This window comes from Somniosus microcephalus, unplaced genomic scaffold (assembly GCF_052327205.1).
Source record: "Somniosus microcephalus isolate GS21.2 unplaced genomic scaffold, FLI_Smic_1.0 unresolved_chr4, whole genome shotgun sequence".
Lineage (NCBI taxonomy): Eukaryota > Metazoa > Chordata > Chondrichthyes > Squaliformes > Somniosidae > Somniosus > Somniosus microcephalus.
Genome location: NW_028225182.1, coordinates 34,862,363 through 34,875,731, shown reverse-complemented (window position 1 = coordinate 34,875,731; position 13,369 = coordinate 34,862,363). Strand labels below are relative to the sequence as shown.

Genomic DNA, 13,369 nt, shown 5'->3' with positions numbered 1-13,369 from the left:
AGTGTCCTACACACTGTACATTAGCCGGAGTGTCCTACACACTCTGTACATTACCCGGAGTGTCCTACACAAACTGAGCATTATAACACGGAGTGTCCTACACACTCTGTACATTACCCGGAGTGTCCTACACACTCTGTACATTACCCGGAGTGTCCTACACAAACTGAGCATTATAACACGGAGTGTCCTACACTCTGTACATTACCCGGAGTGTCCTACACACTGTTCACTATTACCCAGAGTGTCCTACACACTCTGTACATTACCCGGAGTGTCCTACACACTGTTCACTATTACCCAGAGTGTCCTACACACTCTGTACATTACCCGGAGTGTCCTACACACTGTTCACTATTACCCAGAGTGTCCTACACACTCTGTACATTACCCGGAGTGTCCTACACAAACTGAGCATTATAACACAGAGTGTCCTACACACTCTGTACATTACCCGGAGTGTCCTACACACTCTGTACATTACCCGGAGTGTCCTACACACTCTGTACATTAGCCGGAGTGTCCTACACAAACTGAGCATTATAACACGGAGTGTTCTACACACTGTACATTACCCGGAGTGTCCTACACACTCTGTACATTACCCGGAGTGTCCTACACACTCTGTACATTAGCCGGAGTGTTCTACACACTCTGTACATTACCCGGAGTGTCCTACACAAACTGAGCATTATAACACGGAGTGTTCCACACACTGTACATTACCCGGAGTGTCCTACACACTGTACATTACCCGGAGTGTCCTACACACTGTACATTACCCGGAGTGTCCTACACAAACTGAGCATTATAACACGGAGTGTCCTACACTCTGTACATTACCCGGAGTGTCCTACACACTCTGTACATTACCCGGAGTGTCCTACACAAACTGAGCATTATAACACGGAGTGTCCTACACACTCTGTACATTACCTGGAGTGTTCTACACAAACTGAGCATTATAACACGGAGTGTCCTACACAAACTGAGCATTATAACACGGAGTGTCCTACACAAACTGAGCATTATAACACGGAGTGTCCTACACACTCTGTACATTACCCGGAGTGTCCTACACACTCTGTACATTACCCGGAGTGTCCTACACAAACTGAGCATTATAACACGGAGTGTCCTACACACTCTGTACATTACCCGGAGTGTCCTACACACTCTGTACATTACCCGGAGTGTCCTACACAAAATGAGCATTATAACACGGAGTGTCCTACACACTCTGTACATTACCCGGAGTGTCCTACACTCTGTACATTACCCGGAGTGTCCTACACACTCTGTACATTACCCGGAGTGTCCTACACACACTGTACATTACCCGGAGTGTCCTACACACTCTGTACATTACCCGGAGTGTCCTACACACTCTGTACATTACCCGGAGTGTCCTACACACTGTTCACTATTACCCAGAGTGTCCTACACACTCTGTACATTACCCGGAGTGTCCTACACACACTGTACATTACCCGGAGTGTCCTACACACTCTGTACATTACCCGGAGTGTCCTACACACTCTGTACATTACCCGGAGTGTCCTACACAAACTGAGCATTATAACACAGAGTGTCCTACACACTCTGTACATTAGCCGGAGTGTTCTACACACTGTACATTACCCGGAGTGTCCTACACACTCTGTACATTACCCGGAGTGTCCTACACAAACTGAGCATTATTACCCAGAGTGTCCTACACACTCTGTACATTACCCGGAGTGTCCTACACACTCTGTACATTACCCGGAGTGTCCTACACAAACTGAGCATTATAACCCGGAGTGTCCTACACACTCTGTACATTACCCGGAGTGTCCTACACACTCTGTACATTACCCGGAGTGTCCTACACACTGTACATTACCCAGAGTGTCCTACACACTGTACATTACCCGGAGTGTCCTACACACTGTACATTACCCGGAGTGTCCTACACACTCTGTACATTACCCAGAGTGTCCTACACACTGTACATTACCCGGAGTGTCCTACACACTCTGTACATTACCCGGAGTGTCCTACACAAACTGAGCATTATAACCCGGAGTGTCCTACACACTCTGTACATTACCCGGAGTGTCCTACACACTCTGTACATCACCCGGAGTGTCCTACACACTCTGTACATTACCCGGAGTGTCCTACACAAACTGAGCATTATAACACGGAGTGTCCTACACACACTGTACATTACCCGGAGTGTCCTACACACTGTACATTACCCGGAGTGTCCTACACAAACTGAGCATTATAACACGGAGTGTCCTACACACTCTGTACATTACCCGGAGTGTCCTACACACTCTGTACATTACCCGGAGTGTCCTACACACTCTGTACATTACCCGGAGTGTCCTACACAAACTGAGCATTATAACACGGAGTGTTCTACACACTGTACATTACCCGGAGTGTCCTACACACTGTTCACTATTACCCAGAGTGTCCTACACACTCTGTACATTACCCGGAGTGTCCTACACACTGTTCACTATTACCCAGAGTGTCCTACACACTCTGTACATTACCCGGAGTGTCCTACACACTGTTCACTATTACCCAGAGTGTCCTACACACTCTGTACATTACCCGGAGTGTCCTACACACACTGTACATTACCCGGAGTGTCCTACACTCTGTACATTACCCGGAGTGTCCTACACACTCTGTACATTACCCGGAGTGTCCTACACACTCTGTACATTACCCGGAGTGTCCTACACAAACTGAGCATTATAACACAGAGTGTCCTACACACTCTGTACATTACCCGGAGTGTCCTACACACTCTGTACATTAGCCGGAGTGTCCTACACAAACTGAGCATTATAACACGGAGTGTTCTACACACTGTACATTACCCGGAGTGTCCTACACACTCTGTACATTACCCGGAGTGTCCTACACACTCTGTACATTAGCCGGAGTGTTCTACACACTGTACATTACCCGGAGTGTCCTACACACTCTGTACATTACCCGGAGTGTCCTACACAAACTAAGCATTATAACACGGAGTGTCCTACACACTGTACATTACCCGGAGTGTCCTGCACACTGTACATTACCCGGAGTGTCCTACACAAACTGAGCATTATAACACGGAGTGTCCTACACTCTGTACATTACCCGGAGTGTCCTACACACTCTGTACATTACCCGGAGTGTCCTACACACACTGTACATTACCCGGAGTGTCCTACACAAACTGAGCATTATAACACGGAGTGTCCTACACACTGTACATTACCCGGAGTGTCCTACACACTCTGTACATTACCCGGAGTGTCCTACACAAACTGAGCATTATAACCCGGAGTGTCCTACACACTCTGTACATTACCCGGAGTGTCCTACACACTGTACATTACCCGGAGTGTCCTACACACTCTGTACATTACCCGGAGTGTCCTACACACTCTGTACATTATTAGCCGGAGTGTCAGCTGTGGCTCAGTGGGTCGCTCTCTCTCGCCTCTGAGTCAGAAGGTCGTGGGTTCGAGTCCCACTCCAGACTTGAGCATAAAATCTAGGCTGACACTTCCAGTGCAGTGCTGAGGGAGTGCTGCACTATCGAAGGTGCCGTCTCTCAGATGAGACGTTAAACCAAGGCCCCGTCTGCCCTCTCGGGTGGACATAAAAGATCCCACGGCCACTATTTCGAAGAAGAGCAGGGGGGAGTTCTCCCCGGTGTCCTCGGCCAATATTTATCCCTTAATCAACATCACTAAAAAACAGATGATCCGGTCATTATCACATTGCTGTTTGTGGGAGCTTGCCGTGTTTCCTACATTACAACAGTGATTACTCTTTAAAAAAGTATTTCATTTGCTGTAAAGCGCTTTGGGACATCTGGTGGTTGTGAAAGGCGCTATAGAAATGAAATTCTTCTTTCTTTACACACTACATACAGGTGACACACTGGACATCATTACTCTGGTTTGATGAATTTTATTTTTGCCCACGCCCCCGAATGTTTTCTCCTCTCCTGTCTCGTGCTGGGGCCGGGGTTGGGGTTTGCCCTGAGCCTCCCGCGGTGCCTCGCCCAGTGGCCGCTTCTCACGTGTGATCCTAAGCAGCGAGTATCAGCAGCGGTTTGCCCGCTGAGATTGGCTCCTCCTCCGAGAGCAGACTCCCCAGCCAGGCGGAGAGGGGGGGCTGCTGGTGGCAGGTCGGGACCAGCAGTTGGACCTCAGCTGTCCCCGCGCCCCGGATTGCCTTCCCCTTTCCAGGGCTCATTTAATTCCATCCTGGTGGCTCGCCCTTGTCCCTGTCCACTTGTGGCTTCGCTGAGCAGCGGGAGAGCTTATTGTGATGGCTTGTGAAATGGTTGTAGCGAGGAGATGGGTCGAAAAAAGAGATAAATGGATTTAAAAAAGGATTAAATGAGATTCAAGAAGGTGCTTACAGTTGCCTCGGGTCCTAAGCTCTGGAATTCCCTCCTTAAACCTCTCCGCCTCTTTCCTCCTTTAAGACGCTCCTTAAAACCTACCTTTGACCAAGCTTCCTGTTCCTAATTAATCCTTAAGTGGCTCGGTGTCAATTTTTGTCTGCTAACGCTCCTGAGACGCACCTTGCGACGTTTTACAACGTTAAAGGCGCTATATGAATGCAAGTTGTTGTTAACGCTACTCATTTGATGTCATACCAGGGCCTTCGGCGTTCCAGGCAATGTCACCGTACCTCCCACATCAGCAGGCGGCCTACGCGGTCCACGGGCATTTCACCCCCCAACAAGGTAAGCGGCTCCCTGCGGGAGAAGGTTGGAGGCTCGCTCTGACTGCCGGGTATCGCTGGTCTTGTCCCCATTCGCCTGTCGGCGTGACTCGATTGGCAGCGGCAGCCCTTGACCAAGCGGCCGCTGGCTGCTCGGCCACGATGTCAGCCGTGGCTCAGTGGGTCTCTCTCTCTCTCTCGCCTCTGAGTCAGAAGGTTGTGGGTCCAAGTCCCCACTCCAGAGACTTGAGCACAAATATCCAGGCCGACACTCCCAGTGCCAGTGCTGAGGGAGCGCCGCACTGTCGGAGGTGCCGTCTTTCGGATGAGACGTTAAACCGAGGCCCCGTCTGCTCTCTCAGGTGGACGTAAAAGATCCCACGGGCACTATTTCGAAGAAGAGCGGGGGGGGGGGGTTATCCCTGGTGTCCTCGGCCAATATTTATCCCTCAGTCAACAGTAGATTATCTGGTCATTATCACATTGCTGTTTGTGGGAGCTTGCCACGCTTTCTATATTACTACACTTCAAAAAAAAGTACTTTATTGGCTGTAGGCGCTTTGGGACGTCCGGTGGTCGTGAAAGACGCTGTATAAATGCAAGTCTTTCTTTCATGATGGGGGGAATCACAGCTGAGCCCGGTCCCGGTCGAGGGCCTTGCAGCTGCCTGCGCGCGCGCATATTGTCCGCAGGAGTCACTGGTAGCTATTGGGAGCAGGAACCCTGGCTTTGGTGCCACCCCCACCCCCTTCCCTAGCCCAGTGCCGCCGAGGGGCTGTTGCAGTGACCCAGGTCTCTTCTCTCCGTTTCTTTCCTGAAGCGTGTGCCCAGGTACGCTTTGACCCCCTGCTGGCTGCTTTCCAGCACCACCTTCGTGTGTGGATGTGGACGGCACTTGGCCATGGGGGGGGGGGCATCGCAGCCTGTCCCGAAGATGTCCTATGGGATCCTGCTGTGTGCACTGAACTGCGCATTGCTGTAGGGGAAAGATCTCGCTCTCACGTAGCGGCTTATCACGTCCCCCGGTTGTCCCGACCAAATCTCACGTCCAAAATCTCACTTTTATGTCGACAATCGCAGCAGCAAGGTTCGAGCTAAATAACCAATTCATCTGTTTTAGTGATGTTTGTTGAGTCCATTATTAAGGATAAAATAGCGGAACACTTGACAAATGGGGAAAGGATCGGACAGAGTCAACATGGATTTACAAAGGGTAAATCGTGTTTGACTAATCTGCTGGAATTTTTTGAGGAAGTAACTGGTAAAATAGATGGGGGAGAGCCAGTGGATGTGGTGTACCTTGACTTCCAGAAAGCCTTCGATAAGGTTCCACACAAAAGATTATCATGCAAAATTAAGGCTCATGGGATTGGGGGCAAAGTATTAACGTGGATAGAGAACTGGCTGGCGGATAGAAAACAGAGAGTTGGAATAAACGGCTCGTTTTCGGAGTGGCAGGCAGTGACCAGCGGGGTGCCGCAAGGATCTGTCCTGGGACCCCAGCTGTTCACAATATATATAAATGATCTGGATCAGGGAATTGGATGCAATATTTCCAAATTCGCTGACGACACTAAACTAGGAGGAGGGGTGGGCTCTGATGAGGATGTCAGGAGGCTACAGTGCGATTTGGACAGGTTGGGGGAATGGGCGGATACGTGGCAGATGCACTATAATGTGGATAAATGCGAGGTTATCCACTTTGGGGGTAAAAACAGGAGGGTGGATTATTATCTAAATGGCAATAGATTGGGAGATGGGGAAGTGCAGAGGGACCTGGGTGTTCTTGTGCACCAGTCACTGAAGGAGAGCATGCAGGTGCAACAGGCGATTAAGAAGGCAAATGGTATGTTGGCCTTCATATCAAGGGGGTTCGAGTATAGGAATAGGGATACCTTACTACAGCTGTACAAGGTGCTGGTGAGACCGCATCTGGAGTATTGTGTACAGTTTTGGTCGCCCCATCTGCGGAAGGATGTTCTTGCCATGGAAAGAGTGCAGCGGCGATTCACCAGGCTGATACCTGGAATGGCGGGAATGACCTACGAGGAGAGATTGAATAGTTTGGGCTTGTACTCACTGGAGTTTAGAAGATTGAGAGGGGATCTCATCGAAACATATAAAATTATGGCAGGCCTGGACAGGCTGAATTCAGAGAGAATGTTTCCAATGGCAGGGGAGCACAGAACCAGGGGCCACAGTCTAAAAATAGCGGGCAAATCATTTAAAACAGAGATGAGGAAGAATTTCTTCACTCAAAGAGTGGTGAGCCTGTGGAATTCCCTGCCACAGAGGGCTGTGAAGGCTAATTCAATATTTTCAAGAGAGAATTGGATATATTTCTGAAGGCTAAGGGGATTAAGGGTTACGGAGAAAAGGCGGGGACGGGGTACTGAACTGGTAAGATCAGCTATGATCTCAGACGAAGATCAGCCATGATCTCATTGAATGGCGGAGCGGGCTCGAAGGGCCGAATGGCCTACTCCTGTTCCTATCTCTATGTTTCTATGTTTCTATGTTAGAGAGGGGACAGAGGAGATTTATGAGGATGTTGCCAGGACTGGAGAGTTTTAGCTGTGAGGAAGGATTGGAGAGGCTGGGCTTGTTTTCTTTGGAACAGAGGAGGCTGAGGGGAGATTTAATTGAGGTGTATAAAATTATGAGGGGCCTAGATAGAGTGGATAGGAAGGACCTATTTCCCTTAGCAGAGAGGTCAATAACCAGAGGGCATAGATTTAAAGTAATTGGTAGAAGGATTAGAGGGGAGTTGAGGAGAACTTTTTCACCCAGAGGGTGGTGGGGGTCTGGAACTCACTGCCTGAAAGGGTGGAAGAGGCAGAAACACTCATCGCATTTAAAAACTACTTGGATATGCACTTGAAGTGCCGTAACCTGCAGGGCTACGGACCAAGAGCTGGAATAGTGGGATTAGGCTGGATGGCTCTTTGTCGGCCAGCACAGACACGATGGGCCGAATGGCCTCCTTCTGTGCCGCAAATTTCTATGATTCTATGATAAATTTTGGCCCCAGGACACCGGGGAGAACTCCCCTGCTGATCTTCCAATAGTGGCCATGGGATCTTTTACGTCCACCCGAGATGGCGGAAGGGGCCTCGGTTTAACGTCTCATTTGAAAGGCGGCATCTCCGACAGTGCAGCGCTCCCTCAGTACTGGCACTGGGAGTGTCGGCCTGGAATATTGCCTCAGACCTTCTGACTCACAGGTGAAAATGCTGCCAACTGAGCTAAACTGGCACTTGGAAAGGACAATAAAATGCTTTTTGCCGACCGTCATTCTCCTCTCCTGAAGGCGCTGGCACACTTGCTGGAAGGTGTGTGTGTGTGTGTGTCGATGGACGTAATTCGAAAGGAGGACATGGCTCCGTAGTGCGGAATATCACATTTCAATAGCCTGGTATCAGCAGTGGCTCAGTGGGTGGCACTCTCTCTCGCCACTGGGTCAGAAGGTCGTGGGGTTCGAGTCCCCACTCCAGAGACTTGAGCACATAATCAAAGCTGACACTCCAGTGCAGTGCCGAGAGAGCGCTGCACTGCCAGAGGTGCCGTCTTTCGGATGAGACGTTAAACCGAGGGCCCCGTCTGCTCTCTCAGGTGGGCGTAAAAGTTCCCGCGGCCACTATTTCAAAGAAGAGCAGGGGGGAGTTCTCCCCGGTGTCCTGGTCAATATTTATCCCTCAACCAACATCACTAAAACAGATTATCTGGTCATTATCACAATGTTGTTTGTGGAAGCTTGCTGTGTGCAAATTGGCTACCGCGTTGCCTACATTACAAAAGTGACCACACTTCAAAACTACACACATATACAATCCTATATATACACACACACATATACATCAACACATATCTATATCTATATATATAAAGGAGTCGATCTGTCTGTCCTTCTGTCTGTCCTTCTGTCTGTCTGTCCTCACGTGTGCGTCTGTCCGGCTATGCGCTCGAAAGTTATAGAGCGTACCTACGCGCGCGTTACCTCCGAAGAAAGCTTACGCTTCCGGGACGCTCGTAAGCGTATTTACTTTTCGGTCGGACGAAAATTGTTCGCGCCTTATGCAAAAAACCTTCAAAATTAAACTCATTATCTGCTAGCATTGATTGACTGACGTCAAGGTTCGACCAATCCTGTGCCGTCACGATTGACCAATCCTACAGTACGGTCCCCTGATGGTTGGCCAATCGGTGTGTGTGTGTGTGGGCGGGACTAATCGTTTTCATCTCAGGGATCTGGCAGCCATTGTTTCACTGCCATTACTTCAGCTTCCAGCTCAAACTACTCTATCCAGCTTTGAAAAAGTTAGTATCTCTTTTAAAAATAACATAAGATTTACCAAAAACGTTTTATAAGTACTTTCACTTTCATCTTTCAAGGTATTAAAAGGTAGAAATGTTGCCCGGCAGCAGATTCACAGAGGGACAGACAGACAGGGCCTGAAAGCCTGGTACTCGATTTAAAATGTTGCCCGGCAGCAGATTCACAGAGGGACACAGAGAGACCCCAAAGCCTGGCACTCGATTTAAACCGCCCGGCCCAAAACAGCCCTGGCAAAGCCAGGCTCCCCCTAGCTAGTATATATATATACACACACTTTCCAGCAAGTGTCACTACATTTATCCGACCCACCACGCGACCTTCCCCGGCCAATTGAAGGGTAGTGAGGCCAATGGTGACACAGAGTGGTGAGATTGTTAAGGTGGGCACCCCTTATCCATCATTAAGCTGAAGCAGATGAACTTGTCCCTTCAGTGTTGCTCTGCTGGGATTCCTGTGAGTGAGCAGCCAGATTCTAATCTATATTTTCCTTTCTCTTGACTACAGGCTTCATTCCCCCAAGTGCGGCAATCCCGCTGCAGAAACAGCTGGAACACGCTAACCAGCAATCCGGATTCACCGATTCTGTACGTAGCCTTGCTCGCCTCTTGCTCACATCGGCATTCTGTACATTCAGGTTCAGACCAGCAGATAGATTCGAGCCCTCGGTTCATTTGTACAAACTACTAGCCATTATATAGAATCCCAATGGACCCAAACCCCTTCCCACTCACTCCCACTGTACACAATCCCAATGGACCAAACCCCTTCCCATTCACTCCCACTGTACAGAATCCCAATGGACCAAACCCCTTCCCATTCACTCCCATTGTACAGAATCCCAATGGATCAAACCCCTTCCCATTCACTCCCATTGTACAGAATCCCAATGGACCAAACCCCTTCCCATTCACTCCCATTGTACAGAATCCCAATGGATCAAACCCCTTCCCATTCACTCCCATTGTACAGAATCCCAATGGACCAAACCCCTTCCCATTCACTCCCAATGTACAGAATCCCAATGGACCAAACCCCTTCCCATTCACTCCCATTGTATAGAATCCCAATGGACCAAACCCCTTCCCATTCACTCCCATTGTACAGAATCCCAATGGACCAAACCCCTTCCCATTCACTCCCATTGTATAAAACCCCAATGGACCAAACCCCTTCCCATTCACTCCCATTGTATAGAATCCCAATGGACCAAACCCCTTCCCATTCACTCCCATTGTATAAAACCCCAATGGAAGATCTCCTTCCGACCCCACCGATCCTTGTTCAGATCCAGCAAGGCAAGTTAACGTTCCCCCCCCGCCCCCCTCTCCCAGTCCCAGGGTTCAATGGGCACTGATCCACGAGGAGGTTTCCAGGGCCGGCCAGCAGTTCCGGAACGTTCCAAGACAGACCGTGGGCCTCGTCGGCTCCCGAGGAAGGTTTCACAATGTCCGCTGAAATTCGGAGCGAGGGTCAATGCCCAAAACATTAAAACCCGGCTTTATTTTTACTTAGCATGTACCGCACAGAAACAGACCATTCGGGCCAACTGGTCTATGCTGGTGTTTATACTCCACACGAGCCTCCTCCCACTCCTCTTCATCTCACCCTATCAGCGTATCCTTCTAACCCGTTCTCCCTCATGTGTTTATCCAGCTTCCCCTTAAATGCATCTCTGCTGTTCGCCTCAACCACTCCCTGTGGTAGCGAGTTCCACATTCTCACCACTCTCTGGGTAAAGAGGTTGCCCCTGAATTCCCCACTGGATTTATTAGTGACCATCTTATAGTGATGACCCCTAGTTCTGGTCTCCCCCACAGGTGGAAACATCTTCTCTACGTCGACCCTATCGAACCCCTTCATAATTTTAAAGACCTCGATCAGGTCACCCCTCAGCCTTCTCTTTTCTAATCTCTCTCTTTTCAGGTGCTGATGGAAGCCGTGTATCTCCGGAACGTTCCGCCCTCCGCTCCAGGCTTTCTGGTCCCACTTGCCTCGCAGGAGGATCAGAAGTAAAACCCCTAAACCGATAGGAGCGGAGCGGCAGTTTCACGTGGAGGCGCGGTGGTCCCGGGAAGGGGGTTGGGGGCAGCGCCCGAATGCAGAGACCGCCCGCTTTGTGCTCGTCCTTAATCAGCTTTGCTTCCGCCTGTGGAGACCCCCCTTCCCTCCTCCCACCAACCCCCTCCCCAAACCCCACCCATTCCCAGCCCTGCAGATTTTATTAACGTGCAATTAAATAAAATAATAAATAAGACTTACATTTCTATAGCGCCTTTCACGACCACCGGACGTCTCAAAGCGCTTTACAGCCAATTAAGTACTTTTTTTGAAATGTGGTCACTGTTGTAATGTAGGAAACGCGGCAGCCAATTTGCGCACAGCAAGCTCCCACAAACAACAATGTGATGAGGACCAGATAATCTGTTTTGTTAATTGAGGGATAAATATTGACCCATGACACTGGGGAGAACTCCCCCCCCTGCTCTTCTTTGAAATAGTGCTGTGGGATCTTTTATGTCCACCTGAGAGAGCAGACGGGGGCCTCGGTTTAACGTCTCTGATCCGAAAGACGGCACCTCTGACAGTGCGGCACTCCCTCAGCACTGCATTGGGAGTATCAGCCTAGATTTTTGTGTTCAAGTTCCTGGAGTGGGATTCGAACCCACAAACTTCTGACTCAGAAGGCGAGGGTGCTGCCCACTGAGCCACTGGCTGACACACATTGCCTGGAGCGGAGGGGGATTAGGGAGCAGAGTCAACATCACACACTTCTCGATAACTGCCCTCTATCGACCTCCCCCCACCTCCACACCCGCATCACTTTTGATCAGTCCCTTTACCTCTCCAGGTGAGATTAAGACCCCGCACCCCACCCCAGTGGATTGGACTGATGTCTCCTGCTGATGGGGCAGAGGAAATCCCACCCGATTGTTCAAGCTCCTGTCTCTCAGGCGCTGGCTCCTCCGCTACTACCCAGCCCAAGTGGGACATCTATGGCTGCTCAGGTGCAAACGTTGGGCTCCTTCACCCCGCCCCCCCCGCGACACGACAGCCCAGCTGGTTTAGCGGGAACCGGAAGATCCCACGGTCGACCCGGGAGCTGGCCCCCCCCCCGTCCCCGGGTTCAGGGAGAGGAAGAAGGCCAGGCTTCCTCTCCACCCCCGATCGCTATCCTGCGTTAACATAGACAGCATCCCACGTCAAGCTGTGGCGTTCATGATTCTAATGGCGCAGTGCGAGTTCAGTCACGCTTCCATTCGGCTGCGTGCTTGGAGTGTTGAAGCACTCCACTATCAATGACGCCCCTTCTCGTAATGTCTTACAGGCCGGATTAGCCTACGTCCACCCACAGAGGCCTGCGTCGCCTGGGAGCTTCCCGCACGGGACCCCGCCTCAGCAAGCCCTTCCGGTGAGTGGGTGGAGAGAAGCGGGTGGGTCGCGATGCACTGCGAGGGTTTTTACTGCTAGCTTGAGTCATGGTTTGCTGGGCAGGTACTGCTCGGAGAGACGGCAGCGTGGCTGGTGGGGGAACTAGGATTTGTCGCACTGGTACAGTACAGAGCTGTCTTCAGAGGTTATGTTGAGGCAGTGTAGAGAGAGCCATAACACTGTACCAACCCGTGCTGTACCTGCCCTGGGAGTGTTTGATGGGGCAGTGTAGAGGGAGCTTTACGCTGTATCTAACCCGTGCTGTACCTGCCCTGGGAGTGTTTGATGGGACAGTGTAGAGGGAGCTTTACTCTGTATCTAACCCGTGCTGTACCTGCCCTGGGAGTGTTTGATGGGACAGTGTAGAGGGAGCTTTACTCTATATCTAACCCGTGCTGTACCTGTCCTGGGAGTTTGATGGGACCGTGTAGAGGGAGCTTTACTCTGTATCTAACCCGTGCTGTACCTGCCCTGGGAGTGTTTGATGGGGCAGTGTAGAGGGAGCTTTACTCTGTATCTAACCCGTGCTGTACCTGCCCTGGGAGTGTTTGATGGGACAGTGTAGAGGGAGCTTTACTCTATATCTAACCCGTGCTGTACCTGTCCTGGGAGTTTGATGGGACAGTGTAGAGGGAGCTTTACTCTGTATCTAACCCGTGCTGTACCTGCCCTGGGAGTGTTTGATGGGACAGTGTAGAGGGAGCTTTACTCTGTATCTAACCCGTGCTGTACCTGCCCTGGGAGTGTTTGATGGGACAGTGTAGAGGGAGGTTTACTCTATATCTAACCCGTGCTGTACCTGTCCTGGGAGTTTGATGGGACAGTGTAGAGGGAGCTTTACTCTGTATCTAACCCGTGCTGTACCTG

At 50.4% G+C, this 13,369-nt stretch overlaps 1 protein-coding gene across 1 annotated transcript in view; it reads left to right on the top strand.

The window, feature by feature from the left end:
• Positions 1 to 13,369, top strand: part of gps2 (G protein pathway suppressor 2) — a 41,430-nt gene that overhangs the window by 24,719 nt on the left and 3,342 nt on the right. Inside the window, exons 8-10 of the mRNA XM_085977283.1 lie at positions 4,673 to 4,759; positions 9,578 to 9,657; positions 12,399 to 12,482. Of these exons, the coding sequence (XP_085833409.1) occupies positions 4,673 to 4,759; positions 9,578 to 9,657; positions 12,399 to 12,482 (251 nt within the window). The remainder of the gene's footprint in view (positions 1 to 4,672; positions 4,760 to 9,577; positions 9,658 to 12,398; positions 12,483 to 13,369) is intronic.